We start from the raw sequence: 14,898 nt of genomic DNA, 5'->3' as shown, positions 1-14,898 counted from the left end.
CGCATGCGCCGTGGCACCCTGTGCCCCCAGGCGCGCATGTGCCGCTCCCTCCCGGCCGGGGCTGAGGAGCGCGGCGTGGCTATCGCGATACTTGCGCGGCGGAGACGCCATCCTGTCCGCCGGGGTTGCGTAGGTTCCTAACCTGCCGGCCGGCCGGGCGCGAGGAGGGGCGTCTTCGAGGCGGAGGCTCCTGCCGGGGCACGTCGAGGGGTGTGTAGGGGTCTGCTGGTGAGTGGGGAGCGGGGACGGAGGGAGCCGGCCTCCGTTAGGCGCGCCCGCCGGCAGGCAGGCGGGAGCCGGGGAGCCTGGGCCTGGGGGCGGGCGGGCCGGCCGAGCGCCGCGCCGCGGCCGGCGCCTGCGTGAGTGCGTGCGGGCGCCGCCGGCCGCGGGGCACCCGGGCGGGGGAGGGAGGGGCGGCGCGGCGCCTCTCCGCGGAGCCTCGTTCCCGAGCGCGGCCGCCATTTTGAGTGGTGGAGCCGAGGGCGGCGACGGCCCCAGGAGAGGCCGGGCGCGCGCGGCGGCGTGGGGCTCCCGAGGGCCGGGGTCGGACGGGCGGCGGCCAGGCGGCTCCCGCGAGGCGGAGAGGTGGCGGCGGGGGCCGGCGAGGCGGGAGGGGGGCGGGGGCGGCCCTGGGGAGGTGCGCGGTAAATGGCGGCGGGCTAGGGGCGCGATTTTGGCGGTAGTCGGCGCCGCAGCCTGAAAGGGCGGGGGGGGGGGGGCGCTCGCCGCCCTCGACAAAGGCCGCGCGGGCGGCGCTCCCCGCGTTTGCGGCCCGTTGCGAGCCCCCTCCCCGGCACCTGCTGTCTACGGGGGGGCTCACGGGAGCCGCCGCGCCGCCTCGCATCTCACCTCCCCCACGCTGTCGCGAGCGGCGGGCACCGTCCCGGAGACGGCGCCGGCCCGGGGCCCCTGTAGGTCAGGGTGATAGCGAGGGGGCGATCTTGCTGTTCCCCGCGCTCTTGTCTTTCTTTTCTTTGAGCTAAAGCATGCTCGGTATTTCTGGGGAAATGTTTAAAGAAAATAGCAAACGGGAGCGTGGCCCGTGGCGCTCGGTTGGCAGACAAAGGAAGGCCTTGCAACACTCTGTGGCTCCTACCCCTTCTGCAAATGTGGCGTGGTTTTTTGTTTTGTGTCTGTCTGTCTGTCTTTCTTTTTCGGGGAAAAAAGTGCACTTGGGGGATAGCTGCTCACTGTAGTCTGAGCAAATAGCGAGCTTTGTGCTGCACATACATGCGTGTTACACTCTACGAACTGAGTTCAATGTTGAAGTTTGGTATATTTTTTAGATGTGTGCATGCTTCAGCTATCATAAAGTACAATTTAAGTACATAATAAAGGTTATAATACATAATGTCAATTTTCTGAAGAAAAAACAGGTTTTGTTTTGCAAGGAGGGACTTGAACATGTAAATTCTCAAAAATGATTGGGTTCTTTTTTTGTAGGGTTTGATTGAAATAAAAGATGGACTGGAGCGGAAAACATAATGGGCCAAATGATACAACTAATGATGGAACAGTAGTACGACTTCGAGGCTTGCCATTTGGTTGCAGCAAAGAAGAGATTGTTCAGTTTTTCCAAGGTATCTCTAGTATAGTCGAAGTACAGTGACTGAGTTTTCTTGTATCTATTGCACAATGTTTCACACAGTTTTAATTTGTAAGACCCATTAACGGGGCGGGCGGGAGGGATGAGATTAAACTAGTTTATCTTTTTCTAAATAAGATTTATGTCCACTAATTAAAGTACAAATAACAGTAGATGTAGTAAAGCTGAGTATGTATCTTATTTTGTCAAGGTGGTAAATGTATTATGTATATTGAAATAATCTATATGTTAGCATTTGGAGCAATTAAAAGACTTGTTTGGTAGCTATGTTTTCATTTAATTTAGATGGTTGTATTTTTTTGCATAGTTTAAACAGAAAACAAGTATGGCTAAATCCATAAATGTTTAATGAAAGATCATTGGCTTGTATTGTTGGGTGATGGGGGAAACAAGGTTTTTTTTTTTTTCCGTTGTTGTTGTTTAGATATGCTTTAAGTATTTGCTACAGATGGGAATGTTTCAGCCTTTAACACTGTTCCCCTTGATGGGGTTATTTGTCCTTGGGTTAAAGGGTTGGAAATCGTGCCAAATGGGATAACATTGACGCTGGACTACCAGGGGAGAAGCACAGGGGAGGCCTTCGTGCAGTTTGCTTCAAAGGAGATAGCAGAAAATGCTCTGGGGAAACACAAGGAAAGAATAGGGCACAGGTGGGGATGGAGAGTTTGGGATGGTGTTAAATCTTTATTTTTGGGGGTTGTGGGTCAGTAATGCTTTTGGGGGGGTTGGGGACCATAATATTGAACTGGCTATTTTTTTTTTTTTTTTTTTTTTTTAAGAATTTTTATAATTGATCCTAAGTTAACTTGGGAAATATAGTAGATTTGGGGGGTGGGGGAGACAGTAATACTCTGTGTAGTTTGCTAAAATCAGAATTTTGTTTCAATCGTTTTTATGTAGGGTAATTTGTGATAAATGCCACTATAGCCAGATGTTGTTTTTCAACAGTATGTTTTTCATACTGGAAAGAATCTTTTATGTTTAATTTGTACAGTTAGAATTTGCACATAGTAAATTTTACTAATGTAAAAGTTTTTCTTTGATACACTTAAGATTCTTAAGGTTTTGAGGAGAAACTTAAGTTGTATGGCATCTTTAGTCATTTTTATTGGATTGTACATTTAGTTATAGAAAATAATTTAGTATGGCGTTTTGTGATATTCAGGCAGCTTATGCATGTATGCTTATTTGTACCTTGAAAATGCTCTTTTATTTAGATACATTGAAATCTTCAAAAGTAGTAAGAGCGAAATCAGAGGATTCTATGACCCGCCAAGAAGAATGATGGGACAGCAACGACCTGGACCATATGATAGACCATTAGGAGGAAGAGGGGGTTATTATGGAGCTGGGCGTGGAAGTATGTATGACAGAATGCGTCGAGGAGGTGGTGGATATGACGGTGGTATGTGTATCTAATGAATGGAGGTTCTGTTGTCAGTTTCGTGTTTCTGACACCTTTGTCAAGAAAGAAAGAAATGGCAGTAGCTTCAGTACCTGCTAGGTTTGAAAACTTGTCTAAAAGGGATTATTACAAATAATGTATCAAAAATTGTAGCTTAGTATTTAAGAATTACGGAAGTAATAAGAAAACTGTTTTCATCACAGTTGAAAATCCTACCTGCATGCTTCAACCTTTTTACTATAAAAGGGAATCTTACACTTCCAGTCTGTTCAGAAATTCAGGTTTAGCAGTCTGTAGAGGCAACTGCAGTTTTTTGGGTGCCCAGAGACTGAAAATTGACTCTTGTGCATTGCTGCATGAATATTTAGTAATAATATAATCACTTTTTTTTCTGTTAATTGTACAGGATACGGAGGCTTTGATGATTATGGTGGCTATAATAACTATGGCTATGGAAATGATGGCTATGATGACAGAATGAGAGATGGGAGAGGTAAAAAAACCAACCAAACAAACAAAATGGTTTGCTTAAAGAAATCTGTATATCATTTCAGTTGTTAGATTCAGTATTTCCAAGACAGAAATAATGGTTTCTTTCATTAAATTATTTTCTTTTTTTAAGAAGAAAGAAAAAGTTGTGGGGGAGGGGGGAGGGAGGGATCTGGAAAATGTAAATGTATTGTTTAGGATATCTCTCGGTTGAGTGTTTTGGTTGATAACAGTGGAAGTGTAAACATTTAACATTTAGTGGCATAGTGGCACACAAAAAACAGTAGTAATAGCTCTTCTAGCTTTTCTTCAGTTTTTATGGGTAACTTTTTGTTTTGTTTTTTAATAGGCATGGGAGGACATGGCTATGGTGGAGCTGGAGATGCAGGCTCAGGTTTCCATGGTGGTGGTCATTTTGTTCACATGAGAGGACTGCCTTTTCGAGCAACAGAAAATGATATTGCTAATGTGAGTATCCTATTAAAAAGAGCCTTCTAATGCCAGGAGTTCTTGTTGTTTTTTCTATTCCAAACTTGGTTATGGTTCTCAGCTAAGTGGCTGATAGGTCTCATATGTATGCTAATTAAATTCGTGGCCATTTACACGAGTGCTACAAAACTGAATAGTAAGTGAGTCTTTATAAAGTTAACACTTGAGGTAGGATTATTGAAGAAGCTAGCCAAATTTTAGTTAACATTAATCTCTACACTCCCTGCTTGCTTGTTTACATAAAAATGTATTGGAGGGATGGTTATTGCTTTCAGTAGCCTCATTTTATAATGTCTTCAGAAGTTAAAGACTTCTAGTTATGTAATGACTGATGGCAAATGTGAAACTTTTTTTTTTTTTAGTTTGCAGATTAGTATATTTACATGAGATTCCTTTCTAGGAGGGACAGGGTGGGAGAACTGTAGAGAGCAGTGTTCATGTGGGGGGAGTAGGGAGAGGTCACATTACGTATAAGAGATCAGGGTGGCAGATCAAAGAACATCCACAAGGTTTCAAGAGTACATGCTTGTGCCAGTCTGGAGCTGTCTTCTGCAGGGGAAAAAGTTTTCCTGGCTTAGGAGGCCTGGTCTGAGCACAGCCACTACAAGGGGGGCACCATCTTTAATTGCTTCTGTGTTACATGTCAAAGACTCTCTCTTCTTCTGGATGTGCCATTTTATTTTATTACTATTATGAGCAGTATTTTATCACTTTGGCCGTTTCCTTTAGTTTAAAGTCTGAGTACAAGGGCCAGGCTTCAGGCTTTAATTGAGAGTATGTTATTGCAAGTCGAAAGCTTGATGAGTAGTATTCAGTAATATACCAGGTTAATATCATGAATACAAGCGTGCTTTAGGGACTTTCTTTGACTCTACTGCTCCAAAAAGAAGGAAAAAAAAGATCTTTTCCAGGAAGGCTTCATATTATAACTTGTTGCTTAAAGCACTGTGTCTGGGAAGGTATTATTGCTTGTATGTTTTTAGAGATCTCCTTAACCTTTGTTGCTAGAGCTTTTCAAATTGTGTAATAGTAAATCGTAAGTGGCTTCTAATGCTACGGCACAATGACACTAATACTTACGAAATAACTAATTAGATTTATTTGATAGGATGAGATAAAAATGCAGTGCTCATCTAACTACTGGGGTAGCAAAAGATGTCCCTGGCTTGAATTCTTAAGTTCATGAGATTTTTATTTTTGTCCTTAGTTTTTCTCACCATTGAATCCTATAAGAGTTCACATTGACATTGGGGCAGATGGAAGAGCGACAGGAGAAGCAGATGTGGAATTTGTAACACATGAGGATGCAGTAGCTGCCATGTCCAAGGATAAAAATCACATGCGTGAGTGTTGTGTTCACATGAGGTTTTCATTGACAATTCTTTCATTGGGTGTGCAAGAGTAAATTGAGGAAAAGGGTTTAAACTCCGTAACATTGAAGTTACCGTGCAGTAGATACACAAGTTTTAATAGACTTCTTGCTGTTCATCAGAATCACTAGGTATTGATTGTATTTCAAACTCACTTTTTGCAGGCTTCAGGATAGTGAAGATGCTGTCTGTGAGGTTGGGGGGAGTTTCTGTTTGGTTGGTTGGTTTTTACTTTATCTCTGCTTCCAGTTTCTGAACTGAAACACAGGTAACTTTGTTTCTTACAGAGCATCGATATATTGAACTATTCCTGAATTCAACTGCTGGAGGTGGTTCTGGAATGGGAGGCTATGGCAGAGATGGAATGGGTATGCCTGAATTTCAGATTTAGCTGATTTTTGCCAAGTTTAGTGAGTTCCAAATTTGTAATCATGCACATTCTGTTTTTCAGATCAAGGTTATGGCTCTGTTGGTAGAATGGGAATGGGTAGCAATTACAGCGGAGGGTATGGAACTCCTGATGGCTTGGGTGGATATAGTAAGTAAAAGTTTTGTTATGTATTTGATGGCTATATTGCTGCATTAACTTCTGACATGATCTGGAAGGGTGGGGTGTTTTGTGATACAGGATAGTTATGCTTTGAGCCGGGGAGGGGGTATTGTTTAACTTAAATCATAAATCACCTCTAGTTTTTTTCATGCATTTGGCAATTACAGCAAATGCTTGTTTAGAAAAGTATTGCTGAAGTATTGTTTTCTTGTGTGATTTAGGCTGGTGCCAAACCAACTGTTTTTGTATCACCGATCAAATTTTTTCTTTTCTTTAAGGTATGTATACGTGACCTTGTGTCAATTGTTTGCAGGTCGTGGCAGTGGAAATAGTGGAGGATACTATGGGCAAGGCAGTATGGGTGGAGGAGGATGGCGTGGAATGTATTGAAGGATGGCCTTGCTTCTACAAAATATCCTGGAAAAAACAGTCTCTGGTCTACTAGATTTTCTTAAAAATTTTAATTTCTTTTGTATTTTAAGAACTTTATAATGACTGAAGGAATGTGTTTTCACAATATTATTTGGTAAGCAACAGATTGTGATGGGAAAATCTGTTTTCTGTAGGTTTTATTTGTTGCATACTCTGACTTTAAATAAATTTTTATATTCAAACCACTGATGTTGATACTTTTTATACTAGTTACTCCTAAGGATGTATTACATATTCAAGAATGCAGTTGGTTTAAGATGTTGTACTACTATTGGTTCAATAAAGGTGGTTGTACTGTGACTCCTACGAACACTGATTTAGTTCTGTGTAATCTTGGTGTAGTGAATGAGTTGAAAAACTCACTTTTTTTAAAGGAAAAAGGTAGCTGAATAGATTAATTGATTTGGTTACAACCTCTCCTTAAATCCTTTTGATAAGTTGTATGTAGTAATTTCCTAACAGCATTAAGCTGAAAAAGGTATGGAGGCTAAAAGTCATAGTTTCAGCTTCCTTCCTTTTGGTATCGGAATCTACTGTGATTTTCCAACGTACAACTACATAAATAAATGAGTAGAGTGACCAAGTTCTGTGCATCCACAAAACTAAGCGACAGTGTTTATTTCCATGGTTTGCTGTAGAATTCTAGAGACTGCATTTCATGTCTTCACATTCATAAATGTGCAAATCAGTTGCTTATCAAACTAAAACACTAGCACAGCTTATCCTTTAGTTAACATAAAATAGGTCAAGTACTAGTTAATTTGAAATGATCTACTTTGATACTACTTTTTAAATAAGCACTGCTTTTGGGAAGATTGGGGAATTTCTAAGTAGGTTAGAATTTTTTTTTCTTTATGAAACCACTGTATTTAAACAATTTTTTTTGCTCCATACAGCTGACTTGTCTCTCTTTGTTCAAAACGTGGCAAGCCATTACATGGGTGAGCAATTAGAAGCCAAATGCCTCTAAAATAGAAATGGATGCAAGCCTAATATTTGTTAAATCAACACAACCCAAAACACCTGATAAAGTTTTTGTGCATTTATGACATGTAACATATGTAAGAAACATTGTTTGAAGACACTTAACATACCTGCTGTGATTAAAAAAAGGTATTTCATATTTATTCTGAGCCAGTGTGATCTCCCAAATTAACTGCTTGTCCTCAATGCCTCCTTACAATGTCAAATGTGATCTTGGGTATTGAAAGTCTGTCACCTGTTTTGCTAGTACTGTGTTATATATGTAATAAATGTCTTATTGTGGGAGAGAGTAGAATGGAGTCTATTTTACTAGAGAATATGTTCTTGTGTCAAAGTGGTTGGAGGTAATAACTGAAAAAGTAATGATGTAGCATAGAAAGCTTTCCAGTACAAGAAGTTTTCTCTTGAATGAGAAGGGGAGGGGAGATGATTTGCAGTTACTGTATCAATGATTTCACAAGGCATTAACAGTAACCAGTGGATATTTGGTCAGTTGCTGAAAAGGCTTACATCTTACATAAAACTAAGATCACAAAGGTCAGGGCAGGAGTTAAGCTGCATGAAAAAAAGTATCTTACAGGGAAGTAGAGGATATCTGCACCTGACAGAAGCTGTAATATTTTTTCTATAGAAAGCATAGCATAGAAGCTATTCATAAAATAGCTCTGTAATATATCCTCACTTATATTTTGCATTCTATTTTATGAGAAGGAGCATGTCAGTACTTATTTAAGCCTCACCTTCTGAGTTAAGCTTCAAATTATTCTTTATAGCCAAGTAAGCTGCAAGAGATTCACTACATTTGAGTCTCGAAGAATGAAATTATGCTATGCTTGATCCTTAGCCCTGTCACGTCATGTTTAAATGAAAGTGGACCCCTCGCTTCAGTTATTTCACCCTTTAAAAAAAACCCAGCATTCAGCTTTGAATCTTCCAAGTATTATAAGCAATACTTAAATGGCAGAGAAATTGGTGGTTTTTTTAAAAAAAACTCCTGAAACAAGCTTCTTCAGTGGAGAAGTTTTTTGGTTTAGATTTTATCATTGTATACAAAGTTTTATTTCAATCTTCACTGTAAAGAGTACACTTCTCTGCAGAACTGGTTCCTGGAAGCACTGGCTTGCTGCAGGTGTGTGATGAGTGCCAGCTCTTGCAGGAATGAGCTTCCTAGGGAACAGAGGGAAGAGGAGGGCATCTGACCAGCTGCAACCACCTGCTTTTCTACTGGAAGAATTGAAAAGTCTTTACAGTGGTAAAGTTTGTAAATAATAAGTATTTAAGAGTTTGAATACTGTAACTTCAACTGTTTATATGCAGGCTGAGAAAAAAGCAACTAGTCATTTCACTACAATACTACTCGAAGTCCTTTACACAGTTACAGTTCTTCACTGGCATGTGAAGAGCCTGTAATCTGCTAGAGGTAGGGAAAAAAACTAGTGGTGTTTAGTGTTTGAAAGTTTTCTGTAGCGTGGTTTTATGTTACCCTTTCCAAGAGGAATTTACATTACTGAGAAGACAGTAACACACACACACACACACTCTACATACCTTAGTTGAAGAGGTGAAATAGGAAAACAGCACCTTTGTTTTTCAGTGCAACACTGTAAGCACAGGTCCCTGTCCCAGAAACACCCAAAAGTATTTAGAACAGCTAGACAGCAGAGTAGGAAATCAGCTAGGATATCCCTTTCAGTTCAGAGAAGCAGGTAAAACTATACAGATAATAAATTTAATAGCCTTTGCAATAAAGTGGAGCAGCCAGTACAATCACTGTAGGGACAGAAGGATAAGTGTATTTTTCATCTACTCGCTAACATCCTCTCATTTAAGTCATAAGCCGTTTTCCAAGAAGAATATAATACAGGCAGCTCTGGTGCTATGTGAACACAGTTACAGAGTTTCTTTTGAGGAATGGATTAGGTACTGCACGAGTCTTCATTTACTCAGTAAGAGAAGATTTAGAATCACAAGATGATAATCAATGTCAAATGAAGAGGCTTTTGTAGAAAAACAAATACAGAATTAATGGATAAATGACAGTTTGGTCCCAAAACCTGCTAAAAGCAGGCCATCTACATAGTTTGATGCTGATGAAAGACTGAAAAGAACATTATACAGTATTTGCCTTTTAGTTCAGGTCAGAAATTTTACTTACATCGTATATAAAAGCAATCTGAATACATTACATGATACTTCAGCGACATTTTCCCACACAGATCTGGAGACACAGAGGAGAGGAAACAATCAAAGCAATGGAAACTTAATTTATTGCATCTCTATATGTTATGGCAATGTCGGCATTGGTAACGACTGCACTATGTTCTTATTTTAAAAGATTGCTCATTTTAAATTATTTTTGTTCCCTGCAACATTTTTGAAAAGTTACTTATTAAAGCAGTATAGACGAGCATCATCTCTATCCTAAATCAAACCCTGCTCCCATCACACCTATCCCACATAAAGCCCACCTGAAAACACTCAGAATCCTTTCAGGAGGCAAGTAAGAAACATTTAGTTTGTTATGTAATTGGCAATTAGCTCCCCCTTCCCCAACATACGCAAAGACTTTCTAGGCAACTCGAACAAGCCACAATAAAATACTCAATACATTCCAAATTACAAATTTAAATAAAGTGACATTATTCCCATAGTTAAGTTGCAGATCAATTATATTTATTTTTTTCAAAAACTATTTACACATTTACAAATATTTGCTTTGTATTATACAAAAAGTTATATTAAGTAATTTTAAAAACATTTTTCTTTACAAAAGCTACATCAGCAACTACATTTGATGTGTTAAAAGAATAGTTGGTATAGTTTTTATAATATTAACTAAATAACTATCCTCAAATGATACAGCTAAGCTAAACAAAGTGCAAGAATGATTTATATAGCCTAGTTAAAAGATCTGTTTCAATGCCACCTTGTTCCTGTTAGTAAGGATTTCCAAATCCATGGATGAAAGAACTACTTGGGTAGATAATTCTGCTTACTGCTAACCAGATCAAAGCAGGGAGATTCCATTGTTGTGTCCAATCACATAAACATAAAAAGAAGGAAGATTCATTCTACTGCAATGAAGTGAAAGTAAAGTCAATAACTAAATACAGTTTATTAAAGGATGTATCTTTATTTACTTACTGGAAGAATAAGGATGTAAGTTCCAGCAGAAGTTACCGTGAAACATCAACCTAAAAAGAGTGGTGAGATGTGTCAGAACTAGCCATACCTGCTCAAAAGCTCTCTGGAAAAAAATTAGAGTTTAGGAATGAGCTCTGTAAGTTTGAGAAAGATGGTGACAAAAGAAGGAAGAACCTTCTTGTCCAACACAAAGCAGCAGAGAAAGGATCTGTGGTCCCTAGTATTCAATCCTAGTGTCTCTTGGCAGCAAAATCACTCAGCTTCTAGAATGGTACTTTCAGCTTACTGTGACTACACATACAAGCTAAAAAACACGATTTACATGGAAATAATGCAAAGACATTTGAGGTTACAGACAATGTGAGGCAAAAACTTTCTGATGGACATCTCTCTCTTAATGGAAACCTGGATATGGCACATTTAAAATTTTTACAAAATAATTCAGAAAAATACACCTTCCATCTGTTGATACTTGTTTCTTACCTGGCAATTGTTTCTTACCTATCTGACAAAATCTCCCTCCACCTGTGACTACAGAAAACAAAGTTGTCAGTGCAATAATCTTTGATGTATCAAATCTTGAAAATGAGGGGAAGCAGAAACAAGTATAGCTTACTGGACAACCTGCATCAATTGTGTTATTTAAGTTATAGATATTCCTTTTTAAATTTAAAACCAGCTACCACAGTCTGGCTTCACAATAGTGTATCACAAGCAAACTCTGCAGCAGATTTAGGTCTGACTTCTTGCAGACTACCCTGTAAAAGCAGGTTAAGTATCATCTTCTTCAAGATCATCATAACGCCTAAGACACTCATCAAATACATATTAACACTGAATCTCCTTCATAAATTGCCCTCCCTTCCTCCAAAAGAGCTTCTGAAGTCGCTTATTGGATTAACACTGTCATGTGCATTTTTAATGCATGCATTTTTGATCTTTGGTACTGTATATCATTTAAATATGAACAGTCTATCAGTGTCTGTGGCTCTGTGGCATTCAAAGCAGTAATCAAATCAATTAGTAAGTACGTATTTCTGCTTGGAAGATTTCACTTCAAGTTCACCCTCACGAAATCAGAGCCAGCTTCTCAGCTCTGCCAAGTACGTGGCACACAATCTGGGGAAACAGTGTCTCCCAAAATTAACGGAAGGTCCCTAAGTGCCAAGGCTGCTGTTTCTGCTCTGTGACACAGCCAGTCTCTGAGAATGCAGATGACAGAAACCTTGCTGTCGCTCTCGAGTTTCTGTCTCTTCCTAGAGAGGTTGTTCAGAGAGGGAGAGAGATAAGGTACTCTGACTTTCTCCTTAAACCAGAGGCAACGATGCACAGCCTTCATACCTGCCCAAAGGTTTATGGACTCACTGCGTGAGTGGACTGAAATTGAAAGGGCTGTAGCACAGTAGAAACTCTGGCTTGATGTTGATGCAAAGGACCCCTTTATCACAAGAAAAGGATATTTTCTGTTTATATTTTAAGGGACATCTTACTCTGATGAAGGTAGCTACATATACAAATTCAGACTGCTTCTCTTAATAAACAATACATTCCAGTAGCAGCTACTGTTTAATACTTCAGTATCAGTGTGACTACACTAATCCAGACAGTGAAGTAAAACTCCTGGTTTGGAAAAAAGATTTTGTGAATTTAACAGCAACACTGTTCAGATTTTACCTCTTGATTAAGCTCCCACACTGATGAGGTAGGGGAGAGAAGGGGAAGAAAGGAGTTAGCTGGTGTATTTTTTGTCACTGTTGTAAAACTCTACCTATTCCCAGTTAAAATCAGAATAAAAACTTTACTATTAAATTCAAAAAAGTTACAGAGGATTTTACAATTACAAAATTGCACACAAGATATTGAGACCACTTTCACTGCAAAAATACATACAAACAAATATGTAGGACCAGATCTAAGACAGAAGTCTGCTCAAGTCCCAAATGTAAAACCACAGTTTCATATCTCACTACCTTTTTACTTTCTTGGGAAAAGCCTCAGGGAAACACATACAGAACAAGTACATTCTAAGCACCTGAAAGCCAAAATAACTCAAAATTTGTTTTTGTTTTTGTTTTTTTTTTTCCCTCCAGAGACTGCATATCAAAATCAATGTAGGCTTCTGTTTGATTCTTTCTTTAAATACAACTGATATATCCCTTTTTGAAATCTTGGGATTAATGATATCAGTAAATAAGAAAAAACATGAAATGGAATGTTAAAAGATATACTACAAAGCTAAAATGTTTTAGATTTTTAGATTTCTCCCACTGAACAATGAAAAGGAAATGAAGGAATTTTTTTCCTTCTCATAATAACTACAAGCTAACAAAATTTAATACATCTCATCTTTCAAAGGAATAACTCATCCTCCTAAAGATACTAATTTTTCAGTATAACAAAGACATTCCAGTTCTCTCAGAATTCTGAAAATTTTAATTATATATATTCAAAGAAAAACATTACTCTGAAATTAATGGTATTGCACTTTTTGCAGCATTTTTTGATTTGTTCCATTAAGGTAACAGATATTTAAGAATATCCAAAGCTTAAACGCTACTCTTGATTTCATATGTAATTCTCACTGACCTCACTGGAAATTGCTGGTATAAGCTAATACTGCCTTTTCAAGAAACACAACCGAACGAAACCAGCCATTTCAGAATGAGTTAGCAAGACCTGTGTAAATATGTTTAATATTACATTAATTTCAGTTTCCATATATGTTATCTACATTAATAATTTGCTATGTACCTTTAACATCAAAATACCACCCTACTGACTGCATGTTTTGGAGGAAAAGAAACAGACTGTCTTCCAACATATCCTCAGTGTCACCTAAATTTGACCAAAGAATTTGCTGAAGGAAAGCATCAATATGAAATATTCCCCATATTTGGACTAGATCAAATGTGTTTCCTAAGCAATCTCCTGGGCATAACAAAGGGAATTCAGGATGGTATCCTTGCAGGAGCCAAAAGGGTGTTTGAATCCCATTTTCTCAATTTTTTTCAACAGGAAGCAGACATCTAACTCCTTTATGGTACCTTGAAATTGCAACTCTAGACTGCTTACCTGAAATTCCAGAAATAGTTCTGTATACATCTTGGTTTTTTGTTTTTTTACAGAATTAGCTAAATAGCAAAAGTTGATAGATATTTTGTAAAAGGATTTTATGGCACATTAAAAGAGCACCTCTGTATAAGTATCGCATGGCAGGAATCACAGACACGAACAGGCTTTGGCGAGGAAGGCAGAGGCAGTTCATTGTCAGAGCAGGCATTACAGAAGATCTCACCACAGTTTCTACAATGATGCTAAATAACAGAGAGAAGGGAAGGAAGAAAAAAAAATCAAGAAAAAATTTAAAATTCACATTGGAAATACACTTGATAATCAGATTCTGCTAGACTATAATATACAGAACAAAGTGAAATCCAATTCCTTCCATTTTTTGTGCTGTGTGGTGTTGTTTTTCAAAAGAATCTAAATACCAATCTACAATGCAATCCTAGATAGCCATATATGAGCTTTGCAGACTGTTTTCAATCCCTTGTTTAAGAAGAACTAACATACCTTGTCAAATAAAAATACCATATAAACAATGATATTTGGTAGAGAATGGATGATTCTGTCAAGCAGCTAGTGAGATTTAACATAAAAAGTAGGTAAAATAAAGATTCTTGCATGCATTAATTAAGCACAGAAATTAACATCACAGTTTATTTTAGAACTGTAATAAATTCATACTTTTTTCATCTACTGTATAAAAAAAAGTCAAATGGAAAGATTTTCACATATGGCAAATTGTAACAGTGCCAGAGCTGACAAGTGCTTGAGACCATGATTCCACAAAGTAAGCTGAATAAATTTTAAGTATGTTCTTCTGTGGCACTGCACCAAAAGGCAGCGTTTCTTTTAAGATTAGGACCCAACTGTGTTCAAAGTCAAGCTCAAACAAATCAAAGAACTAGAAAAACATCTCAAAAATACCTATGCATTCATCCCAAGTTTGACATTCTGTGCTGCATCTCTAAGACAATTAACATTTTTCTCATAATACATGTACACAAGCTGGAAAAAAATCTTTCTGTAGAGTTACCTTCCTTTTGGAAAGTGAAAATTCCTTTTCACATAACTTGCAGTGTGTAGCTTCTTTGTCCTTCAACCAAACCTGTCCCTGAAGGAAAATCAATAGTGAATATGTATATCTGATAAAGTCTAACACAATGATATAAAGAGATAATTAGATGTGCTAGAAATATACATATGATAAAGAGAACAAAAAAAAGTTTCTTCTTCCTCCCAATCCTACTAACCTGCAATGCTTTGTTTGCTTCTTTTATATCTTCTATTTTCAGCTTTGATCTAAAAAATAAGAGTATGTTATTTCAAACTTTTGTTGTCAGTTATAGTCAACAACTTTAAAAGC

At 38.6% G+C, this 14,898-nt stretch overlaps 2 protein-coding genes across 13 annotated transcripts in view; one reads left to right on the top strand and one right to left on the bottom strand.

The window, feature by feature from the left end:
* Window position 1: 1 nt before the first annotated feature.
* Window positions 2-7,610, top strand: HNRNPH3 (heterogeneous nuclear ribonucleoprotein H3). 8 transcript variants are annotated; one of them, XM_026106404.2, is made up of 11 exons: window positions 2-228; window positions 1,444-1,580; window positions 2,118-2,256; window positions 2,824-3,011; window positions 3,418-3,504; window positions 3,850-3,968; window positions 5,197-5,332; window positions 5,647-5,727; window positions 5,811-5,897; window positions 6,131-6,187; window positions 7,238-7,610. In XM_026106404.2, exons 2-10 carry the CDS (start codon window positions 1,463-1,465, stop codon window positions 6,184-6,186), a joined length of 1,011 nt encoding a protein of 336 aa, XP_025962189.2. In that variant the 5' UTR covers window positions 2-228; window positions 1,444-1,462; the 3' UTR covers window position 6,187; window positions 7,238-7,610. The 8 variants fall into 8 exon arrangements, with proteins under 8 accessions (XP_025962189.2, XP_025962192.2, XP_025962188.2 ...); XM_026106407.2 differs by lacking the exons at window positions 6,131-6,187; window positions 7,238-7,610 and adding an exon at window positions 6,188-6,526; XM_026106403.2 differs by lacking the exons at window positions 6,131-6,187; window positions 7,238-7,610 and adding an exon at window positions 6,223-6,526 and having other exon boundaries at window positions 3-210.
* RUFY2 (RUN and FYVE domain containing 2) overlaps window positions 7,236-14,898 on the bottom strand; it is a 29,990-nt gene continuing 22,327 nt past the window's right edge. For 4 of the 5 annotated variants that reach the window (XM_026106418.2, XM_064513666.1, XM_026106416.2 and 1 more), the window contains 5 exons: window positions 14,786-14,834; window positions 14,569-14,646; window positions 13,662-13,783; window positions 10,470-10,519; window positions 7,236-9,543 (listed from right to left, as the gene is read on the bottom strand). In XM_026106418.2, coding sequence (XP_025962203.2) covers window positions 9,473-9,543; window positions 10,470-10,519; window positions 13,662-13,783; window positions 14,569-14,646; window positions 14,786-14,834 — 370 coding nt within the window. In that variant the 3' untranslated portion in view covers window positions 7,236-9,472. The remainder of the gene's footprint in view (window positions 9,544-10,469; window positions 10,520-13,661; window positions 13,784-14,568; window positions 14,647-14,785; window positions 14,835-14,898) is intronic. The other variant, XM_064513667.1, reaches the window with a different exon arrangement.

Source organism: Dromaius novaehollandiae, chromosome 6 (genome assembly GCF_036370855.1).
Source record: "Dromaius novaehollandiae isolate bDroNov1 chromosome 6, bDroNov1.hap1, whole genome shotgun sequence".
Lineage (NCBI taxonomy): Eukaryota > Metazoa > Chordata > Aves > Casuariiformes > Dromaiidae > Dromaius > Dromaius novaehollandiae.
This window is presented reverse-complemented; position numbering and strand designations above follow the sequence as displayed.

Coding starts and splice junctions, on each gene's coding strand:
- HNRNPH3 (XM_026106403.2), top strand. CDS start 1,463: ATGGACTGGAGCGGAAAACATAATGGGCCAAATGATACAACTAATGAT. Junction 3,969..5,196: donor CAGAAAATGATATTGCTAAT/GTGAGTATCCTA, acceptor TTTTGTCCTTAG/TTTTTCTCACCATTGAATCC. Junction 5,728..5,810: donor CTATGGCAGAGATGGAATGG/GTATGCCTGAAT, acceptor TCTGTTTTTCAG/ATCAAGGTTATGGCTCTGTT.